Raw genomic sequence first — 21701 nt, forward strand, 5'->3', positions numbered from 1 at the left:
CTTTAAGAGAAGGCTTTTGCAGTCACTTTAAAATAGGCAGTGACACTGATATACTGTATCCTTGCTTCTGAAAGGTGTTAAAATTCTCCCTGTCACTAATAAAACTCTGACAGGGAAAAATATAGCTATGAGCAGTAAACCAGCCTCCTGCACGTAAATACTCATTCATTCCTTAGAGGCAACCACTCACACACTGTGATCTCCTGTCTGTTGAACTTCCCTTTTCTCCAGTAATATCCGCTCCTCATCACTCTTTATCGCCCCTGCAGCTAGGAGATGATACCATGACAGTTCTGCGGGATTCTTTCTAGCATGTGATTAAAATCATGCAGGACCTTGAACCTTGCTAGTGTGGTGTAGTTTTCAGGGTTCCAGAATATAATGGTGAAATTAAATCGTCCCCTAAGGCATTTGGAAATGCAATGAGGCTGGAATGTTGTTTAATAAATAACCCAACCCTCAGCTACCCTCTCCTGAAATACGCTGGCCGGGCTAAATGCGGCAAATGCTGGTAAACCCTCTTTTTGGAAAGCACCAATTCACCCCACAAAAATCATATAGTGGCACAAACCTTTGTATTAAATACAGTTTCCCAATTTGCATGCCAGAATTTGCACCCTTTACATTCATGAGTTGGAATTTGAACTGGAATGACAGGAAGAGTAATTTACGAAATTGCAATTCAAACAAATACAACGCAGGTAATGCATTCTGGGAAAGTGTTCTTCCACTCTGGTCCACAAAAGTTAAATTATTAAATATGATTAAATGTATAAACTAAATACAAATTTCAGTGTCTATCAATACATCTACATAAAAAGCTGATAAACTTTCAAATGTCAAGGCTTTTAAACTTTTAAACTATAACTATAAAGCAAGGCTTAGTCGAAACAACATTCAAAGTTTGAAGCTTTGCTTTTCAATGAAAAACACAATTACATCAATTTCCTGTATGCTACCTCAATTAAAATTCTAGAATGTAATTAAAAATTTCAAGCCCTGAAGCACTGACAGCCTAACCTGCACCTAAACCAGATTGCAGGTGGTTTGTGACTAAGATGCAAAGTTTTGTACTGATAAAAATGTGAATTATTTATTAGACTATACTGCATGATGGATTTGGATGGAAACTTGAAACCTTGATGATAACTATTGAACATTTCAGACGTGACTAACAAGACTAAAATCAGAAGATCCCACAGTGAAAGTCTGGTACAGAAGCCATATTTAACGTTTTACAGACAGAAATGTGAAATGTATGAATCTGTTTAAGTCATTTGAGATCAAGTCACCCAAAAATGAAAAGCTCAAACGTGCTGCGTAACACACGAGAATGAACCTCATTGGTTCTCACACATCAAGCAAACATGCTTAAGCTTCCATTTATAATAACTGATGTGTACGTTGATGAATGTTCATATGAATAAAATCCTAAATTAAATCTGTTCAGCATATAAAACGATTGTGTTCAGAAAATTTTGTGTTCAGAGTGGTCTGTACCACTCAATTCATATGGATTAGTTTTACGATCTCTTTATGAACTTGAACTGTCAATGGAGAGTATAGAAATCTCTCAGATTTCATCAAAAATATCTGTATGTAGATGAAAAATAAAAATATTTGTTTCGAAGATGAATGGAAGTCTTGCAGGTTTGGCATGACATCACCGTGAGTAAATGATGACCGAATTTTCACTTTGTGTTCCCAGTACAAGCAATCTAGCGAAAGAAAATATTATATTGTGAGAAAATCTAATTAAAGTGGAATAAGAGTCCTCATTTTCCTTCGTTAAAAATATTCTGCTCTAGGAAAGCATTCTGGGTAATTAGAAACGAAATTAGTAAGAATGAGTTTTAAGTTTACAAAAAGACCCGTTTTGATTGACATGCAAAGTTTGACTTGGCTACGGTCAGTCATTCCAGGCTAAATATCCCTAATTGAAAGTCCCATGCCGAAAGCATAATCCTCCAAAAATAATATCTTAAATATGGACTATTTACACTATTCTGCCAGATAGAGTGAATTAGAAAGACTGATGGGTTGTTCTGTGCAGGGTTATTAACAGTAGTAATTGCATTTGTTTGGCTGGCCAGCTGCATTTGGGAGGAACAAATTAAAGAAATTAGAACAACAGATGTTGTACCATTTGGCTATTTGACAGTATTTTATGTTTTGAGTACAAGAAGGAAAAAGAATGAAGAAGTGCTTGTCATGGGGTCAGATTGTGTTTTTAAGAGCTCACACCAACGCAGGAAGCTCTGGGAAGAGTGCTCAAGGTAGCGGGAAAGTGTAGCGTGACCCATCCCCAAAACAGAACACCTTCCTTTTCCTGCCTTTAAGTGTCCTTATATCCCTTCTCCAAACTTAGAACTCCCCTTTTCCTTCATTTTCCTCATGCCAAGGCCTTGGGACATCCAAACATGGACAGTGCTGCTGAGATAAGGTGTGGCTGTCTTATATATAGGCAGAGCACTTCAGGGCCTCTTTGAGGGAGTTATGGGCAAACATCAGTTTATAGACTGCTAGATAAACATCCACGTATTTAGGGCTACACAGACCTTCTCATATTTCCTGGATCAGAGTCCTGGTGCAAAATCTCAGTATGCCTTCAATTTGCTGGGTTTAATTAATCATGGTGGTACAACTGAGAAAAGCCTTGGACTGTGAACATTGTTACTGTAAGGGGGTGGGGGAAAACAAATAATTGAACAAAACATGGAAAATAATAACATAATGAGTTCATAATCCACAGCCTAGTCTTATTTGCTTTTTGTGGTTTGAAGTGGTTAGTGTGATTTTCCAGCCCCAGGCGAGGGGTTGAGAAATAAATGGGATTTGTAATATAGCTGACAAAAAAAGAAATTTGTTCCAGAAGCAGAACGTTACAGCATTTTAATAAAAGACAACCAAGACAAAAATTGTATTTCTTTAGAAGCTGCACCACTCAATCATTAAGACCAGTAAGACCAGGAACGTGTATTGTAAAAGTAAAATGGTTCAATTCGGATTCCATGTTAACTTCAGTCGTTATGTGAGGCAAGGAAACCATGCTTGGCCTGACTAAAAATTGGATATGAGCCACATGGAGGGTCTTTTGTGGCTTTCTGATTGTATTTGGCTAAATACGTGTGTTTCAGAGAGAGAAAGTGAGAAATGACCTCAGGGAAGGAGGTTTGTGACCCAGAGATCATTTGTCAATGGGTCCACGTGTTGCCTGTGTGGCCATTATTCCAAACAAAGAGACCCAACAGCCAAGCATGGCATAGAGCCAACACGCTGTACTGAAACCTCTCCTGTCTCCCCCTACTGTTTCTCTCAAACACACACACACACACACACACACTTACATGAGCCATATGCACCAGCATCACGCTGCCCTGCGGGCCCCACGCTCTCTTCCCACGTCCAGTTTTTTGTTCATGTTGAACCTTCTAACAAACTGGGATACAATCATGAGCTTTGTGAGACAGAACTAAAAATGTCCTTTCATTAAAATGAGAAAATGACATGCACAAAAATGATACAGCTGCTTCTATAAAAAGTTAAATCATCAAATAAAAACGAGAATGAAAAATTAATAAGAACCTTATACAGTGCCTGTAAACGTGCAAAGAACGTGCACTTCCATTTTTGGCTATTTCATTCCCGCCCAGGATCTTTCTGACTGAACCAAGAGCTGCTTTTGTTTATCAAAAGCCTCATCTGCTAATTTTCCACTGCTTTTTTGTATTTAGCCCAACAGGTGCTGGAGCCTGGTGCTAAAAAAAAAAAGTACCTTAGATAAAAAAGGACAATCAAAATGGGTATTTGCTTTTTGTCAGCGCAGCTGCGTCCCATCGCTGAAGTACCACAATAATGCGCAAGCCTGGATTCGTTTTTTTTTTTTTTCTAGAGAGATTTATATTTTCAAAGAGATTACGAGCTGGTCTCAGCCAGTCAAATTGCAGAATAGGTTTGTGTGAAAGCTGCCAATGAGACAAAGGAAATGTGGCGATTGGCAGCCAAGCAGGTGCAGGGTAATTAGAGGGGCAACAGCTGCCACCGGTCATAGACATCTTGGCACGAACGCTCTCTTGACTTTGCCCCTCCCTTGCTTTTTCCATTCCCTTTCCTTCAAGCTTCCCAGTCAGAGCATGCACAAACCCTGGAGTTGATGTCTACTCCATCGGAGTGGCTCAGCAAGTTCATTCAGTAATTAGCACTCACTTGTTCGCTAAAATGGAGAATATCACATGGAAACTGTAGGCAAACCTTCAGGCGTCTGACGCATCCTTTTGGAGAGTGTTGATGAATGTTCAGAGCAGACAGATTTAAGCCAATTTTGTCAGATGTCCAAAACAATTTGTGTTTCAGCTATATAAAAACCATATTGACAGCTAGAGTCAAGAACTCGGCATCCTATAGACCATGCTATGTGCTTCTGCAAGCTGCCATGATGCTCAAAGTCAAATTGAAAACATTCCATGATCAAATTAATATTAAATATTAAAATTAAATATATTAAAAACTTGAAAACAACTTACAACTCGCTTGCATTAAACATGCCACTAGATAGCATTTAAACTAATTTCACGGCATATAAATGTTGGTAGTCCTACAATATTAAAGCTAATTAAACAAACTATTACAAAACCTTGAAAAAACTATAAAAGCAAAATAAACCTAACAATGATATAGTGAAAACTAATGAAAAAAAAAACTAAAGTGACATATGGCCAAAACTGGTACTGCAATCACTTTCAAATTACTGTAGAGCGGTGTATCCCCTCCCCCTCCCCCCTTGACTCGAGGTTGCCAGATAGGCTGCAGGATCCAGCAGGAACGTAGGCTGCTATGTAGCTGTGGTAACTAGAGCAGAGCTGGCAACCCGGATGCCGAAACACTACTGACTTCGTGATTGGTAGATAGGTGAAGGGTGGCGCATCAGGCCAAAACACAACATGACAACATCAACATCAGTTGAGGGCTGCAACTTCACTTTTTAAATGACAATATCCTGGCTGGACTTGTCAGTGATATAAGTATTTGAAATGAACATGATTTCTTATAGTGACATATCAGGGCCAGTTTATGATTAATTGAAATACATTTCTTACATACGGTTCCTTTAATAAAACCTATAAAAAACGTGTATGAACATCATCTTTAATATTTACCTGAGTCATATGTTTGCGTTTTTCACTGATATCATAAGAACAGAAAAGGGGCTTGACTTGAGTTAATCATTAATCCAGACAGTATTCAAACCGCTACTGTGAGCAAGACAATTCAAGTCACATGTTAGTAAAAATGATTATCAATCCCAAACACTGACTGTGTGAATCTAGCCTTTGTCACTGTAAAACTGATAATATCACTGCCTTTCTGTTTGTCTATTTTGCACAAAATTTTGTTTTCAGTCAGAATCCTGGGACAGATCTGATTATAGTCCCACTAAGATTGAGAAAAGCTATGGGGGAAAAAAAGATAGGAACATGAAGAGACAGGGATGAGATGGCGAGAGAGAGACAGGGATGAACAACATACAGTAAGAATAGCTGGATAACATCCACCTAAAAGCATTCAATACAATTTTTGCTCATTGCTTGTATTCCTGTCCACTTCCATTTTCCTCTTAATTGATTTGTCCAGAGAGAAGTGTCCTGTCTATTCAAACTAGATTTTAGGTTTGTGTTAGTACTAGGGAGGTTGGCCACTGAAGCCTGCATGAATCCTGTTTACAGCATGGCTTTACTCTAATGAACCTGATCTGAGGCGCACTCCAGCCAGACCCCCTGCGGTGATGTCATTATCCCGTTCTCTGCCCAATCCAACTCGGTGGGTTCAGATGCATGTGGATTTTAACCATGCATTTAGGTGTTAGTTCATCCAGAAAAGAAATTCTGCCATCATATAATCACCCAAACCCCAATAAAATTTTTTTTTAAAAAGTTGTTATTTTTTAAGAAAAAAATGAATTTCATAAAATCAAAGCATACAGTTACCAAGGGCTGTGAGGCTTTCTGGTGGATAAAAAGGCACCAGAAAAGTGGTTTATCAGTCATTATGCCAATGTCCTTTATGTGGCAAGTTTGAACATGTGCAATCGAGAATAAGATTTGAAAGCTACGGCAGAGGGCTTTCTGATTACCATATACTTTTGCTAAATGAGAAAGAGCAGCTTGAACATTCTTCAAAACACATCTCTACTGGAGAAAGGAATCATAAAATTGGATCAACATAGAGGCGAGTAAATCATTTTCATTTTAGTTATTTGGTAAATTGTACTTTTACTCAAAGGAGGCAAGGAAGCTCTCATTTTAATGATGTCTTTTATTATCTCCAGAGATTTTTTTCCCCTTCTTTCCCATAAATGACTTTAATAAATTTGTGGTTGTGATAAAGTTAGTGCCCCTGGGCCGTCCCCATGCTCTCCTTTGGAGTGTTTAATATTTCACTAATTAGCTCAGACTACCACACTTGTTTCTTTCCAAGACACTTTGAAGCTCCCAGAAAAATGCCTTTAAAGGATCAATAAGGAAAATTAAGTCATATGTTGGGACACCTCATGCAGCAGTTCAATGAATTTGAAAACATCTAGGCAGATTTTCTGTGAGCAAATCAAAGACTACGTACTCAGATTCATTTATCTTAGAGTGATGTAATATCTGAGAGTCATTTGAGAGCCGATTATGGGATTATCGCTGCTAAATGGGATAGCTGCTTATTTCCATGAATATCCAAGTCAGATATTGTTAGTAGGAAGATCAGAAAATGGAGGCAGGCCTAATACTTTACAAAAAAAAGACCTATGTGTTAACATTAATGTTATAGCTAACATGAAAGGACTATGAACCCTATAACCAACACAAGAAAAGGAACACAAGTCTTTACTTACCCTATCTGTACTACACAAGCATTTCAATTCTTTTATGATATTGTAATCCGTTTTTATCCCCTAAGTCATGTTAATAAGGCTTTGTTGACTTTTATTGTGAAACATAGAAACAAAAATTGCTTCATTCTATTTGTACAGTAGCCTTGCATATTAGGGATTAATCTCTAAGTCAACCACTCTCCGTCTTTCATCCTGATGAAAATGAGTTACATCCTTATAAAGCTAAATATAGGGGGGTTGACGAATCATTTTTTCTTGATCTGTCTCTTTCACTTTTGTTTGCTGAGACACACACACACACAGTGCAAATGTGTCTAACAGGGTTTATCTGAGACGGGAGCTAATCAACAGTCTCTGTGGGTCAATGTGGATATATAAAGTCAGACACAGGAAGAGAAATATAGGCAGAAGGAGAGAGAGGCCCTCTGGAGGAAAGGTCTCTCACTTTCCTTTTATCCTCTATCACACTTCTTGATCTCCACCTTCTTTTCATCTTCAAGTCACTTCCTTCCTTCTCTGTTTAACCATTTCTATGTTTGTAAAATATGTCAAATATTGTTACATGCCTATGGGGAAAAAATGGCCTCCTCATAAAAATATTTTTGCTTTGTAATGAAAAAGCAAATTTCTGATGCTGATTTACATTTGAAATACATTTCACTGAGTAGGTTAAATAATGTTCTCCCTCTCTTAAAAAAGTTATCAATGTTATGGAGAAAGGGCTAATTTTAACGAGCTAATTAGCACCGGCAGCCAATTTTAGTGCTAATATTTTTGTCTGGGGTCTGACTGTCTTCGATTGCACAGATGAGGTCTAAATACAGAGCACACTCCAGCAGGGCTATCTGTTACAAAAGGAGGCACGACAGTCTTCAGCTTGTTTGAGTGCTGAGCTATGATAAGCTTAGCTAGCCTACCTCTAAACTACTGTAATATGCTATTTTAGGGAATGGGGAATTAAATCTGGTGTACACATTGCATGTTGCTAGCGCAGCATTTCATTCATATTTCTTGCTATTTTAGGCAGTTGGGTGGGGAGCAGAGGGTATGTTGTGATTGCTGTACTATGCTAGCCTACTATAACATTACTATAAAGTTCTATTCCTGGTAGCCGGTTAAGTAACTGGTATAAATGGTAAAGAATGTAAAGAGACACTCCTTGGTAGCCATTTTGGAAACAACTGTAGCTATTTGTACACTAACTGTCCAGAGATGTGAACAGTAACTAGGACTCAAGTTAGATTTTTGAATTATTTTTTATGCTTGTTGTATTACTAGTCTTTGTAGCATGCATTTTTTTTAGCAATAGTCTGGTCAAGCTGGTGTTCAACTGGTTGTCCAGATGTTCTCCCAGTTGACAATTGCCTGAAAACCATTCAGAATTCAAGCTTGCTTCTCAAGCAAGGGGTTGTGGGCCACTAGGGGGCCTCAGCAAACAGCAAGAGGGGCCCCAATAAGTCTTAAATTGTTTAAATTTAGTTAACAATCTGAATTAAAATGTAAAAAAAAAAGATGAACACCAATAAACTTGCAGTTACAGGTCAGATGTTTTGCAATCAGAATGCATGCCACTTTTTCGTCACTCTAGAGCAACATCCGTCACAATTCTGCACTCATGGGAGTCACTTCAAAGATTTTACATACCCGACGTTATCAAGACAGTTGCAAAAGGTAGTCAGTGGAAGGACAGTGAAGTGTCAGAACTCAGTGACAGCTCTTTATACAAGCAAAACATGAGGGATCATATCATAAATGTTTAAAAACTCTGTAACACTTTACAATAAGGTTTCATTTGTTAACATTAGTTAATGTATTAACTAACATCGACTAACCATGAGCAATACATTTATTACTGTATTTGTTCATCTTAATACAAATACAGTTGTTCATTGTTTGTTCATGTTAGTTCACAGTGCATTAACTAATGTTAACAAATACAACTTTTGATTTTAATAATGTATTGGTAAGGGCTGAAATTAATATTAAGAAGGATTAATAAATGCTGTAGAAGTGCAGTTCATTATTAGTTCATGTTATCTAATATAGTTAACTAATGTTTACTAATGAAACCTTATTGGAAAGTGTTACCAAAAACTGCTCTTTTTTCGCATCCTCCTCTTTGTTTGTTTTTTATATTTCCTGCGCTTAAATTCGCTAGCTTTGGCGGCAGATCAAAATATTAATAAACACGTAATCGATTACTTTAATGTCCTCCATGTTTACTTCCGTCTTTTTATAGTTCTTTTGCGCATGCGGGTCAGTCCAGGACCATGATCTGTTCACACTGGAATCTGATATTGGTGACATTTACAAAAAAAAATCTGATCTGAGCAATAAATCGGAATTGAGCACTAAGGCTCGCAGTGATAGACGGTGATATTATCCAAGCTGATTGTCAATTATCTAGGTTTAACCATTACATAAGGCAATACTATATAAAACAATTAGCTAATCTGTGCATCTCACCTCTGTCCCACAGACAGTGAAGTCGTCCCTCCAGACCTTCTCCGCCCACGATCCTTCACCACAGTACGTGGATCCACCTCTTTACGACATGAAGTAGACACCTCCCGCCTGTCCGTCAGTCTATGTGATCTTAACCTGCAACAAGATGATGCCAGGCTTCGACTCCCTCCCGCTCCCGTTGCCTGTCCCATTCCTCAAAACTCCATGAACTCCCAGCAGTCAACACTGCTTCCTCACACCTTGGAATGTGATCTACGTTTCCACCAGCTTCGAGGTGCCCACATCAGAACCCTTAACGAACAGACCGTGGCACGATCCGAACACAACCGTGAAGAACGCACGCTGGTCTTCACGGATCGCCCGCTGCGAATTGGCGAAACCATCTTCATCAAAGTCATTAAGTCCAGCCCTGCTCGTTTTGGGTCTCTTTCATACGGTGTGACATCATGTGACCCCGCAGTGCTTCGCCCGAGTGACCTTCCTTACAATCCTGAAGCGCTGGTAGACCGTAAGGAGTTCTGGGCAGTGTGCAGGGTGCCTAGTGCTTTGCAGAGTGGCGATATACTCGGCTTCCTGGTCACACAGGAAGGGGAAGTAATTCTGAGTCATAATGGCACCAATGTGGGCATGCAGGTGTGTGTGGACAACTCACGACCGCTCTGGATGTTCTTTGGACTGCATGGTGCTGTCACACAGCTGAGGATTCTAGGTAAGCATGCTATTACAATGCATTGCATTATCTAGATGTCTTAGTCCGACTTCCACAAAACTAGGGATGCACGATATATTGGCTACCATATCAGTATCGGTACATATTTAATGTTATCATTATCGTCTCATTGAGAAAATTAATAATGAATAATGAATAAATAATGGATTATTTCCTTCAGCTGAGACACTGCAGATGCACACTGTTCGCCATGATGGTTTTGAATTTGCTGAAATATAATTGGAATCACTTCAAAAAAGGAAAATACAGTTCAGTGCAACATGTGCTGCGCAAGTCTGTCATATAGGCTAAAATTATAATAAGAACATTATAATTGTGTGCTTGGGACATCGTTTTTTATGGTGAGACATTCGGTTTAGTAATCAGGCTCTCAAAAATTATATACAAATTTGAATTTAGATTTATCAGCCAATGTATCGGTTACCGACATTCAGATATAAAGAATTATCGGTTATCAGTATCAGCCAAAATGTTTAAATCGTGCATTCCTACACAAAACAAACTGGTATGATTTCAGTTTTCAGCTTTGACATCAAAATTTACCCATTTAGTCCAACTGGAATTGGCGCTTAAAATGTGTTTAAAATGCTCACATTTCAGGTGTGGAATGCCACTTTTCACAAATCAATTCTTGCTTTACGTAATATGACATCGAGTCCTGTCCTTTTATTTATAGTTACATATTTTGTCCTATCATAAAATAGGGTTGTGATGCAGTTTCACACTGAAATGTAAGGATTTTGCTTATGCATCTCAGCTTATTAAACCCAAGGAGGGTTCCCATATATATATATATTTTTTTTTTTAAATTTAAAAAACATTTAAAATAATCTTTGCTTTTTAATTCCTTAAAGCACTTCAATATATACAATTAAAGAACTTTACAAAACTGTGCTGTTGCTAGGTCTGACAGATTCATTAAAATTTCATTTGATTTGAACAAATTCAGAAGCACTCCAGTAACCTTTCAGAACACCAGACATTGCTCCAGGTCTCACCCACACACCTGTGACTGACAAACTCCCAGCAAAGTTTGAACTAAACAAAGTACTGTATATGCACAGCTAAAGACAGGACGTATTACAGGAGAATGAGTGGGAGGAGTGTGACCTGCGTTAGCTTTGTCTGCACTTCCCAAGATGTCTGTGTCGCTGGAAGCACATTGCCCTCCCTCCTCACACTGCACACATGCACTCACCCCATCTCATTAGCATGCGGCGAAGGAAAGGAAATGAGAAAGTGAAGAGGAGAGTGGGCGATTCACACTTCATTTGAGAGCATTCATTTGAGAACATTTCTCTCGTTTACATCTCTTCTCTCCATTTCGCATTACGATTTCCCCTCTTAGCATAATGTTTTTGTTCTTTCAAGATTCAAGGTTCAAAACGTCATTGTAGTTGTGCTCTCATTGTGCTTATTCAACAGTAACGGCAGCAGGAATATAGAATAAAAGGTGTGAAATATGAGGAAATCTGAAAGAAATACTAGAGCTTGCAATGCTGCAAAAGAATAGTTTTATGTAAGCTTAGGTTTTAGAATTGGGTTCTGTGTAAATAAAGACAATTAAAATATTAATCCATATAGCATTACTAATCTGCAAGTAGATCATCATTTTGATTCACAAAAATGCCATCAATTAGTGACTGGAATTGAAAAGAAAACCAAGCCAGCAGAAGGATACTAGAGATATGAAAGTAGCAACCCCTGTGTTGCCATAGACAATGTTTATTGTAAAACTATGCTCAATGTTATGATTGATCAAGAAGAATCAAGTATACCAGAGAGCCGTATAGTAAAGATACGTTTCTATATTTTTAAGACCACACAATTCAGAATGCAAATAAATCCAAGGAAGACCAAGGAACCCATCGCAATTCAGCATGTGAATAGTGACTGTTAGTATGCATACAGGTTACTGTCTGTTAAATTTCACTGCCCTGCAAGGACAGTAATTAAATCTAGTGCCAGAAAATGAAATGCACAAACACAATACAAAAATTTTCCTTCTTGTCTCTCTCCATCCGCAGTTTATCTGGTATCGCAAGGTGTGTCTGCTAGCTAATTGATCACTTAACGCGTGATACATATATATCCACAAATTCTGAATGGTAGTGTATACACATATGAAATGTAGGCTACTTCAGTGTGAATGTGTGAACCTGACTAAAAGTGACATTTAATTAACGTCTGCTCATTTTTCTCAATCAAACCACTTGCATACTGAAAACAGTGCACTGCCACCAGTAATTTCAGTTCGAGACCCCCTGATGTAGGACACAGCTCACAGCTTTACTTAAGAATAAACTAAACTATTTGACAGATGAACGATGTGACTGTTTATACCACGCAAGCTGGTTTAGTCAGTACCTCTTTGGTATTCAAAATATAGAAAAGACTTTCTGCCATGTTGACACATAGTGCTCATTTTACACATAGCAAAGGGCTTTAAAGAGGGCTGACTTTCTCTAATAGCTTTTTTTGAAGTCTTTCCCTCTACGGGTGGAGGTTAGAGAGACTCAGCTGTACTTGTGTCTCTGTTAATCTAGTAGAGATGCTCTTGAAGAGGCCTGGCCCTTGTGATCCAGGGCCAGTTGCTGAGGCCTGGTGAAGGGGATTTATGATGCATCTATGTGTGGAATGACAGGAAGGTGGAATGGCATGTCAAGCTCACAAAGGATCAGGCTCTGTGGACCCCATCTCATATATAACCCCTCACCCTGACTCCATCTTAATCGAGGATCACACTGTAGGACCTGCATACTGTATGAGCAAAGAAAACACACATGTATAATTTACACCACTGACGGACCCAAGACAGAACCTTGGGGAATCCCACCGACTCCTAATGTTATTAACTCTAATACTGTCATAGATCTCATCCAGAGTAAATGCACACTACACGCATATATAGGCTAACCTCAGAGAGAGTATATTCATGGGTTTTAGGTCAGCATAGCATTTTATTTCAGCCAATTCTCCCTCATATGCACACATTTATATGTATATCAGAAGATCCAGCATACTAGAAATGAGGTCAGCTCAATTTAATTCAGTCTCAGCTCTATTTTAAAAGGCCCTGAAATCTTACCATGGCCATTATAAAGGTTGGAAATTAAGTCTGGTTCCGATTCAGATTCCAATTAATGGTTTCCTTAATAATTATTTTAATAATTCTATAAGAACAGACCACCACCCCTCAAATATGCATGGTCATATACATCATATATAATCATATATTCTAAAACTAAAACAATCCTTATCGACAGATTTTTATGGGGGTTTTTTCATATTAAAATACCATTTATTACAAAACCCAAAATGTATCATTTGTTATATGAACAATCAGCATTCATATATGCTATATATATATATGCTATTCATATATGCATATATTCATATATGCTATATATATATTCATATATAATCAGTTATATAACAGCCAATCAGTAAATAGGCTGAATTTATTTGCGGTCAATAAGTCAAGTCAATAACTGCTCCAAATGATTCGGTCAGTGAGAGAAAAGCTGTATAGATTAGGTCTGCTAGTTAAAATTCTTGCTAAAGAGAGGTGGCTTCCCCTTTTGGTCGCTTGAGTGTCGGATCTGTTAACGAATCTCAGGCCAGCATGATCTTTAAAGGTGTCAGATTTAGATTTCGTCCTGAAGCTCCAACAGCCAGAACAATGTACTGAGATTAGTGAAACAAACACCCCCATAACATCCACAAATACAGCAAATACAATGTTGTTCTGTGAAGACACAGTTACAATACCAGCTTCCTTGATAAGTTTATGATAGACTACAGCTCAATGTCTCCTACGGTTTGCACCAAAAAAAAGTGTCTCAGTCTGAGGCGGTAACTATGTTCACTGACTGTGTGATGTATATTACACATAAAATTTTTCAATCTCTGATCCAATTGGTTTTACACAAAATCTGGGAGTCAGAAAGCAGAGGCCTGCGGTCATATTTAACAGTACAGGATTGCGAAAATTATGGCTTCAGGGAAAGATCGAATGAGCGAAGTGTGGAATGTTTGTGATGAAAGTCATAAAATATTTTTTTCTTGTGTGCAGAATCCATTATTTGTAGAACTGAAAGGAATCATATTAAAAAGTCTGTCACCTGTTTTTATATACGATGTGCATATTCAGGCTCCACTTTCTTGGGCGATGCTCGTGACCCGTCCAGCCCTGGCTCGCCCTCTGCCTCGCCCCTCTCACCCTCAGGCCTGTGTGGTGGAAGCCCAGAGCCCATCTTAAATGAACACGGCTGTTCTGCTGCCTTCTGCAGCTCCACTGAAGGTCTGCATGTTTATCATATTTCAGGATTTGTACATTTTTATTATCAACTGATAAGATTTTTGGCAAATGTAAAAAAATGCGTTGTATTTTGATCTGTTTCTCACACAAACTTTTATGACACAGTTGCATCCTTTTTTGGCTTGAAAGCCTCATGTGAACTAATTACCTGGAGCAACTACTACAATTCAAAATGTATAAATGGTAATCCATTCTTTTCATGTCTTTCTCTGTCACAGGAACGACACCCAACTCGCCCGTCAGTCTCCCCAAATCACCCACTTTCCCATCTGCCTCAGGCTCATGGCCGGACGAGTGCTCTATCTGCTATGAAAACACAGTGGACACCGTCATCTACGCCTGCGGACACATGTGTCTCTGCTACACCTGTGGCCTCCGCCTCAAAAAAATGGCCAACGCTAGCTGTCCTATCTGTAGGAGAGCTATCAAAGACATTATAAAGACCTACCGGAGCACTTAGGGGGGCCCATACCCCCCAAAACCCAAGTCACATAAGGGCCATTAAGGATCTCTAATAGATCTCTGTTTCAAGAAAGGGTTGGTGTCACAGTTCAGGGACTTTCTCTGGCACTGCATGGGTCTCCGTTCCCACGGCGATGACTTTTGAACCCTCGAACCTTCAAGGCTCAGGCATCCATTCGCAAAGGTCTTTTGTATTTCATGCTCAAGTCTCTGTTGCTATGGTTACCAGTGATGCTGCTGATCCTCAGGAGCATCTGGCTTTTCAACTGATGTAAGACAAAAATCATGGGCAGTTTCTCATCAAATTCAGGACATTTCAGGTGATGCAGGAGATATTCAAGGATGCACATCTCGCATTTCTTTTACTCTCGGTGAGCCATAACAGACTGCAGTAATCTTATTCATAGCATCCTTAAAAGCTGGAATCATATTCAAGTGTTACAGTCTCTTATTTTTTTTTCTGCTGTCCTCAGAGCTAGTCAGACCAGCTAAGGCACTTTCACTGATGAAATTCATACAAAAATGTCTCAGTGTTTCACAATTTTTGTCTGTGCTGGGCTGAGACAGAGATAGGAATACAGATATAAAGGTACAGTGCTTTTTTTCATACCTCACATTTCATGCTAGTTGTGCAACCGACAGCTTGTCCTTATTATGTGCTCTAAAGTGAGTTGATCTGGAGGTCTTTGTGCATTGATGAGCATTTGATCATGTGTTTTGTAATGTAATCTGAAGCTTTGGTAGGTAGCAGGTAAAATCAGCTAACCGGTCTGCTATAATTTTGCTTATGCGTGTGTTCAACAAGCAGGACGTTGGTGGAATTAAAGAGAAATCATTTGTTATAACAATACACAGGAATGATTAACCAATGAGTCATGTGGCAGATTGTTATATAACGACTCATTTCTGGACAAAAGAAGACTAATATTGGATATTTTAATTCGTCTAACGGTGCTGGGAAATGTGATTGCCACGGAGAAGTGCGGTTTAAGTAGAGCACCTCACTTCACGACCCTAAAACATGTTGGCCTAATCAAACCTTGATTTACTGTGAACTTGTTCTTGACTGTCGATCCCAACACGCAAGCTTTGGGTTTTCTGCTCAAGCAATTGCAATGTTGCCATGGAGAGCAAAATCTAGAAAACAGCCTTGAGGCATTAACCAATGAAAGAGTCATTTGTGGTCAGAGGATATTTGATTTGCACAGTTAATCCAGATTTCTCCCAGCCCCCCCACAGTAGAGTTTCTGTAGGCCAGAAATGGTGTGTATGGGGATAATAGTGAGCGCAGGCCACTGATTAAATAACATATTGATTGGCTCAGTGTCCCTGCTGGTGCTGAGAAACACAAAAGCAGGGTCAAAGATATTCGCCAGATTCGCCATCCAAGGCCACGTTCATGTTAAAAGTAACATTTGACAGCAGACTTCTCATATCTTATTGAGGTTACTGAAGGATAATTTTTTTAGAAAGTCCTGCTGCTGTAGGATATAGTTGAGTGGATATGTTCTTGGAAACAGGAGGACATCTAAGGTTGTCACTGAGAGGTGAATTTTATCTCACTTTGAACCTGATATATCCTGATATCCGAAGAGCCGCATAAATGAATGTCACGAAACATGTGTAAGAAAATGTTCGTGGCATATTTCACCCCAATTGTCATGAAAATTGGGGTGAAATATGCAAAAAAATATATTAATTGTCTTATAACAGGCTTATTTTCTTTATGCAACTCTTTCCCCGCCAGCGTTTTTGATCATTTTCACAAAAATTTCATGGCCCCCAGAATATTTTGTTGGATGAGTATCTGAATATGCAATATAGCAAAAGAAAGAAAAGAGCATCTGCTTAAAATAAATAAAAAAAACGTTTTATTCTAGTTTCGTGCATTCTTTTTTTTATCAACGCTTGAATTGTGGGTAAGTTTCATTAAAAAAAGCAACATTTTGAACAAAAAGCTGAGAAAATCACGTTTTTTCAAAGACTACAACGTGCATAAGCAATGGAAAGGGAAGCGCTGTCTCATAAATGACGGAAAATTCCGTCAATGGCGGGGAAGCGTCGTCTCATAAATGGCGGAGAAGTCAGTGAGTGACGGAGAAGCTTCGTCTCATGATAAATGATGGAAAATTCCGTCAATGGCGGGGAAAGAGTTAATGATCTTGAACAATTTAGAAATGTGGCATGACCATGTTTTATAAGATTGGTAAGGTTAGATGTCATATTCCATCAGCAGTTTCAATTTTTGGTTCTAGATCTCCTATGAACGTCACTTATCCCACGATCCACATTAAATGCTGGAACAGCCTTTTTTAGATCTCCAGATCACATTTTGCAATTCATGGCAAATAAGCAAAAGAGGACTCGATAATGTGCATTTGTGTGTACGTATGGATGTTAAAGCAGCACAAGAGAAATATCAAGTGATCTATAACTGACTGCAGGTTAATATTGTTCATAACTAGCCAGTTAGCTTGTGTAAAGCGATCGTGACGGCTGGCGCTTAAATCCATGCTGCTATTAGTATTAGCCAGCTCTCCTACAGGCAATGCTAACACCGTGTCGAGAAAATACCCCGTCGCTCTCGACAGGATATTCTCTTAAGAGTTTTACTCTATCGTTTGAAGTGGTGATTCACTTTTGAATGTTAATTTATGTTAATTAGAGGAACCTATTACAATAGCTGTATCTGAGGTGTTTCTATAGCGCTTTGTTTTTATTATTTTATTTTTTTCTCCTTTTGAATTATTGGACCGAAGTTTATGATTGTACAGTTTTGCTTGTCAATCCTCTGTGGTTTATAGAGCAATGTATTTCTTGAATTTTGTGCTGGCTTTCTTGTATTCATGCTATACTGAACAGTACACAAATCAGGGGCTTAGCAGTAAACAATCACAACCAACTTTATGTTGGGAGCAGGATAAACTAAAGATTATGTACACTTCCTTTGATATCAGGTTTTATGATTTCATTGGCTATGTATTTTGTCTGTTTATGGTGAAATTGAATGATCCAGTTCTGAAAATGTCCTGAAGGCCTTATATTTCTGATTAGATCTTTTGTTAAGATTTTTGGAAAACTTTAGCAAAGTTTTTCTGGCACTTTTTCTGTCAATTTCAGTCACTTTATAAGATCATCCATATTCCCCCCAATTTCTTTTTTTTCTTTCACCCTAGTTTTATCTAATGATGTCTTTTGCACAGTTTAGGGTGTTAATATAAGGGCAATATTTGTGTTTGTCACTTTATAAAATTTGATTGTAAATTTTTTTTTTTTTTTTTGGACATCATCTTTATGTTGATATTTGGACAAAATGAAGCTAATCCTGTTTGAATAAGTGTACTAATCTTACACCACATTTCTATCATTTAATGCTTGTATGAAATCGCTACTCCCACCTTGTTTTTCTGAGGACCTACAGAGGGACACACAGTCCTTACTGACGCGCCACTGTTGGATTTGCTTTTGATTGTTGTCGACCCTGTAATGTACTTTATTTAGAGTATGATGTGTTGAATCTGATGTCTGTTGCAGAATCTGTGGTAAATGTCATTTACCTTATTTAGCTTTCCTCTTTTAGAATTATTTGTTAAATCAAAGCTAGAAATAATGAAAACAGCCATATTCGCACATTGCCCAATTTTTCTGTTTGTTTCAGAAAAATAAAGTTTGATGTTTTGTGAAGTAACCAGAAATGGGATCAGGGATTGCATAAATTATCACCCCAACCTTAAATAATGCTGATCAAATCTGAATATTTTTTCAATATTGATGACAATTTTTTTTTTTTTTTTCTTGTATACGTTTTAAAAAAAATATTGGAATTGCTTTTCTTGTTTCCTTTTCGGCATTTATGGCCAGTGTGTTTCGTTCACTCATTACCCATTGGTGAACAGTGGGACCAAACTAATAATGAATCAAAAAATGTTAGATTCCCCTTTCCCAGGGTTCATTCAAGGGCTGTGTTAAATGAATCATTAATTCATAGAGTCGATGAGGTCAGTAGTGATTTAGTCACAAGAAATGGCTCGGCTTACTGTGGCATTCGATTTTTGACTCAAACCCATGTCTGATTTTTTTTTTTTTTCTTCCTATGTCTGTGATCAGTTTATGAAGATTTGTTTTGTCTGAGTCAAAGATGACTGTCAATAAACTTTGCAGATGCATTTCAGCGAGTGGTGTCTATTCTGTTCCCTCTTTGTTCAAATACATGTTTAAATATAGTTTTTTTTTTCTGACACTCTTGATCAATTGATCTTCAAGTGCATACAATTTTACACTTCTATAATATAAAACAATGTCAAGTCAACTGGACTTCCTATAAAGTGATCACTAACTATAGGTTATCAAAGTCTGAAAATATACCGTATGAACCATGATGGCAACCTGACCCTGAATCAGACGTTAAAGGTGGATTGTAACAGGAGTAAGTCTACTTGATATGCCTGAGATCAGAGGTGTGCCGACGAAGGATGAAAGGTTTCTTTGATGATTTTCTCTAAAGTTGAGAGGAGGATGAAGATCTCCCCTCATGGTTAAGGGTACATGTTTCTGAGACCCACAGTTAACGCACTCATTTCCATCTGGATTTAGTCATTTGACAAGATGGTTAAGCCTGCTTAAGGCTGCCCCCTAATGGACAAAAATACGTGTATCATGCTTTATTTCCCCCTAATCAAACCTGTTAGGCCTATCCTTCCTGTGACGGTTATGACAGCGTTTACAAACAATTAGAAATAATTTAAAATTTTCACATATCTTCAAATATTAGTATCTGCAGAATATCAGAGTTACATCCATAGTTTTGTTTATTGATAGATAGGCTTCTCCGTTTGATACCGTTGACGGTCACGGTATTAAATTTTCTTCCCGCCCAAGGGCTATACAAAATGTCAACGTTATGTTACCTCACACGCGAAAAACAATGGGGTTTTACGTCTACTACAGGTTCAAGGCGTTTTTCTGCGCTAATGTTAACAGAAATTATTGACTTTAAGTCTTATTATAATAAATTAATTTACAATTACGTATTTAGCAGAGGCTTTTATCCAAAGCGAATTAAACTGCATTCAAGGTAAACATTTATAAGGTAAACATCAGGTCTTACTTTCCTTGGGGAATCGAAACTGAAGACTATAGTCTTTTAAAGTCTCACCATTTAAAATGTATACATTGCTAGTGCAAATTCATCCTCTATCTACCGGTCCGGGATACAATATTCAGTAAACTGTGTTGCCACTTGCAGTCAAATGATATGTAGGCTATTTATGGAGGTGAGTTACTGTGCACATAATTTATAGCCTATGTAGGCCTACTTACATTTGTTAATTTGATCATCCATAATAATATGGTAACACGTTAGCATTTAACAATTGTTATCACATGACCTTTCATGTATGTGTGTAGTTATCATCTTAGAAATGTATATGGTTTGTTTTTTATTACATGTTATTCAAACATCTTTGTCAATGTTAAAAATGACTACAAATAGGCTACTTTCAGTTATTCACACTGGAAATGGAAGGTGCATTTGCATTGTGGGATATTGTGATGCCGTGTCAGTTATATAGGCCTACATTTTTCCATTATTTGGGTAGCCCATGCATGCATACAGAAAATGTGCAAATTGTGTGAAGTATGTATACTATGCTTTAAATACTATAATAAGTAGTGTTAGTATGCTATTCCAATGACAGAATTTTCTTTTCCTTTCTGAATGAATGAATGTGCTCTGCTAAATGGAGACCAAAGCATGACAGTGAAATTTAAGAACAAGGAGGATACATTTTATTGTGTTTTCCGTTAGGACAATGCAAGATACAATGTAAACATAAAAAGGTACAAAAACAAAACGTAAAGTAAAAATCACAGAACAAAAATGCTGAAAATTAAAAGCTATGCAGACCTTTAGATCTTTAAAAGAAATGCATACAAAATGTAGATTTGGCTGAGCGCTGAATAATATCAATGCAAGGCTTTCTCTCATTATGTCCAAGGGAACACTTTTTAAATATATCTTATGAGGGTTTGCAAATATCCATCCAAACATCCGTTACATCCGATGGTCTGTAACAGAAAAACAATGTGGCAACTCATGTAGGCATCTTCACTTCCTATCTGAGAATTCAACTTTGCTTGAAGAATTACTTAAGGAGTACTTTGATTACAAAGACTGTCCAAGAATCTGCTGTACATGTATAAGATAATATTTAAAAGAAAAAGAAAAACCCTTGCACACAGACAGCAGTCTGTTAGGTGAATGCATGATGAAGGCAATCAATCAATTTAACTTTCAGAGAAAGTGACACTCATCAAAACACTCCTTTAAGCGAGACGTTACCTGCCTCGTGTGCTGTTTTTTTATTATTATTTTTTTTTTTTGCTGTTAATTAAGAGAAGAGGAATGATAATTAGTGCAGACAGCCAAGCAGAGACAGGGACAGAAAACAGCAAGAGATTAGACTGCCGCAGCATGTTCCCTCTCTTCACTTGTTTGCATCAAAAAGAACACAAAACGCCGTCGCCTCGCACCAAACACAGATGCATCTGAACATAAATGCAAATTAACACCTACCAAATTAAAACCTACCAAACTCCCTTTAAAAACTTCATACATCACAGTGTGCACACATACATCTCTCTCCATCCTAATCCATGCCTAATATAGGCCTACTTCCTTATTATCCAAGTAAGGTCACATGTAATGTTAGTTGAATTATTGTTAATACTGAAATATTTAACTAATTACAGGTACTTCCCACCCCTTTTAACCAAATCAATTCATCATTTACTGTAATTATTGGCAATTAAATAATTTTGAGCTACAAAAATATAAATCCATCCAT

The 21701-nt window shown here is 37.8% G+C and overlaps 1 protein-coding gene across 3 annotated transcripts in view; it reads left to right on the plus strand.

Moving 5' to 3' along the window:
• Positions 1-19022, plus strand: part of neurl1aa (neuralized E3 ubiquitin protein ligase 1Aa) — a 78421-nt gene extending 59399 nt beyond the window's left edge. For 2 of the 3 annotated variants that reach the window (XM_084096484.1, XM_084096485.1), the window contains exons 4-6: positions 9357-10052; positions 14227-14376; positions 14613-19022. In XM_084096484.1, the coding sequence (XP_083952610.1) occupies positions 9357-10052; positions 14227-14376; positions 14613-14854 (1088 nt within the window). In that variant the 3' untranslated portion in view covers positions 14855-19022. The remainder of the gene's footprint in view (positions 1-9356; positions 10053-14226; positions 14377-14612) is intronic. The other variant, XR_014603944.1, reaches the window with a different exon arrangement.
• The last annotated feature ends 2679 nt before the right edge of the window (positions 19023-21701 follow it).

The sequence above is a fragment of the Abramis brama genome (assembly GCF_963993115.1).
Source record: "Abramis brama genome assembly, chromosome: 2".
NCBI classification, from domain to species: Eukaryota; Metazoa; Chordata; class Actinopteri; order Cypriniformes; family Leuciscidae; genus Abramis; species Abramis brama.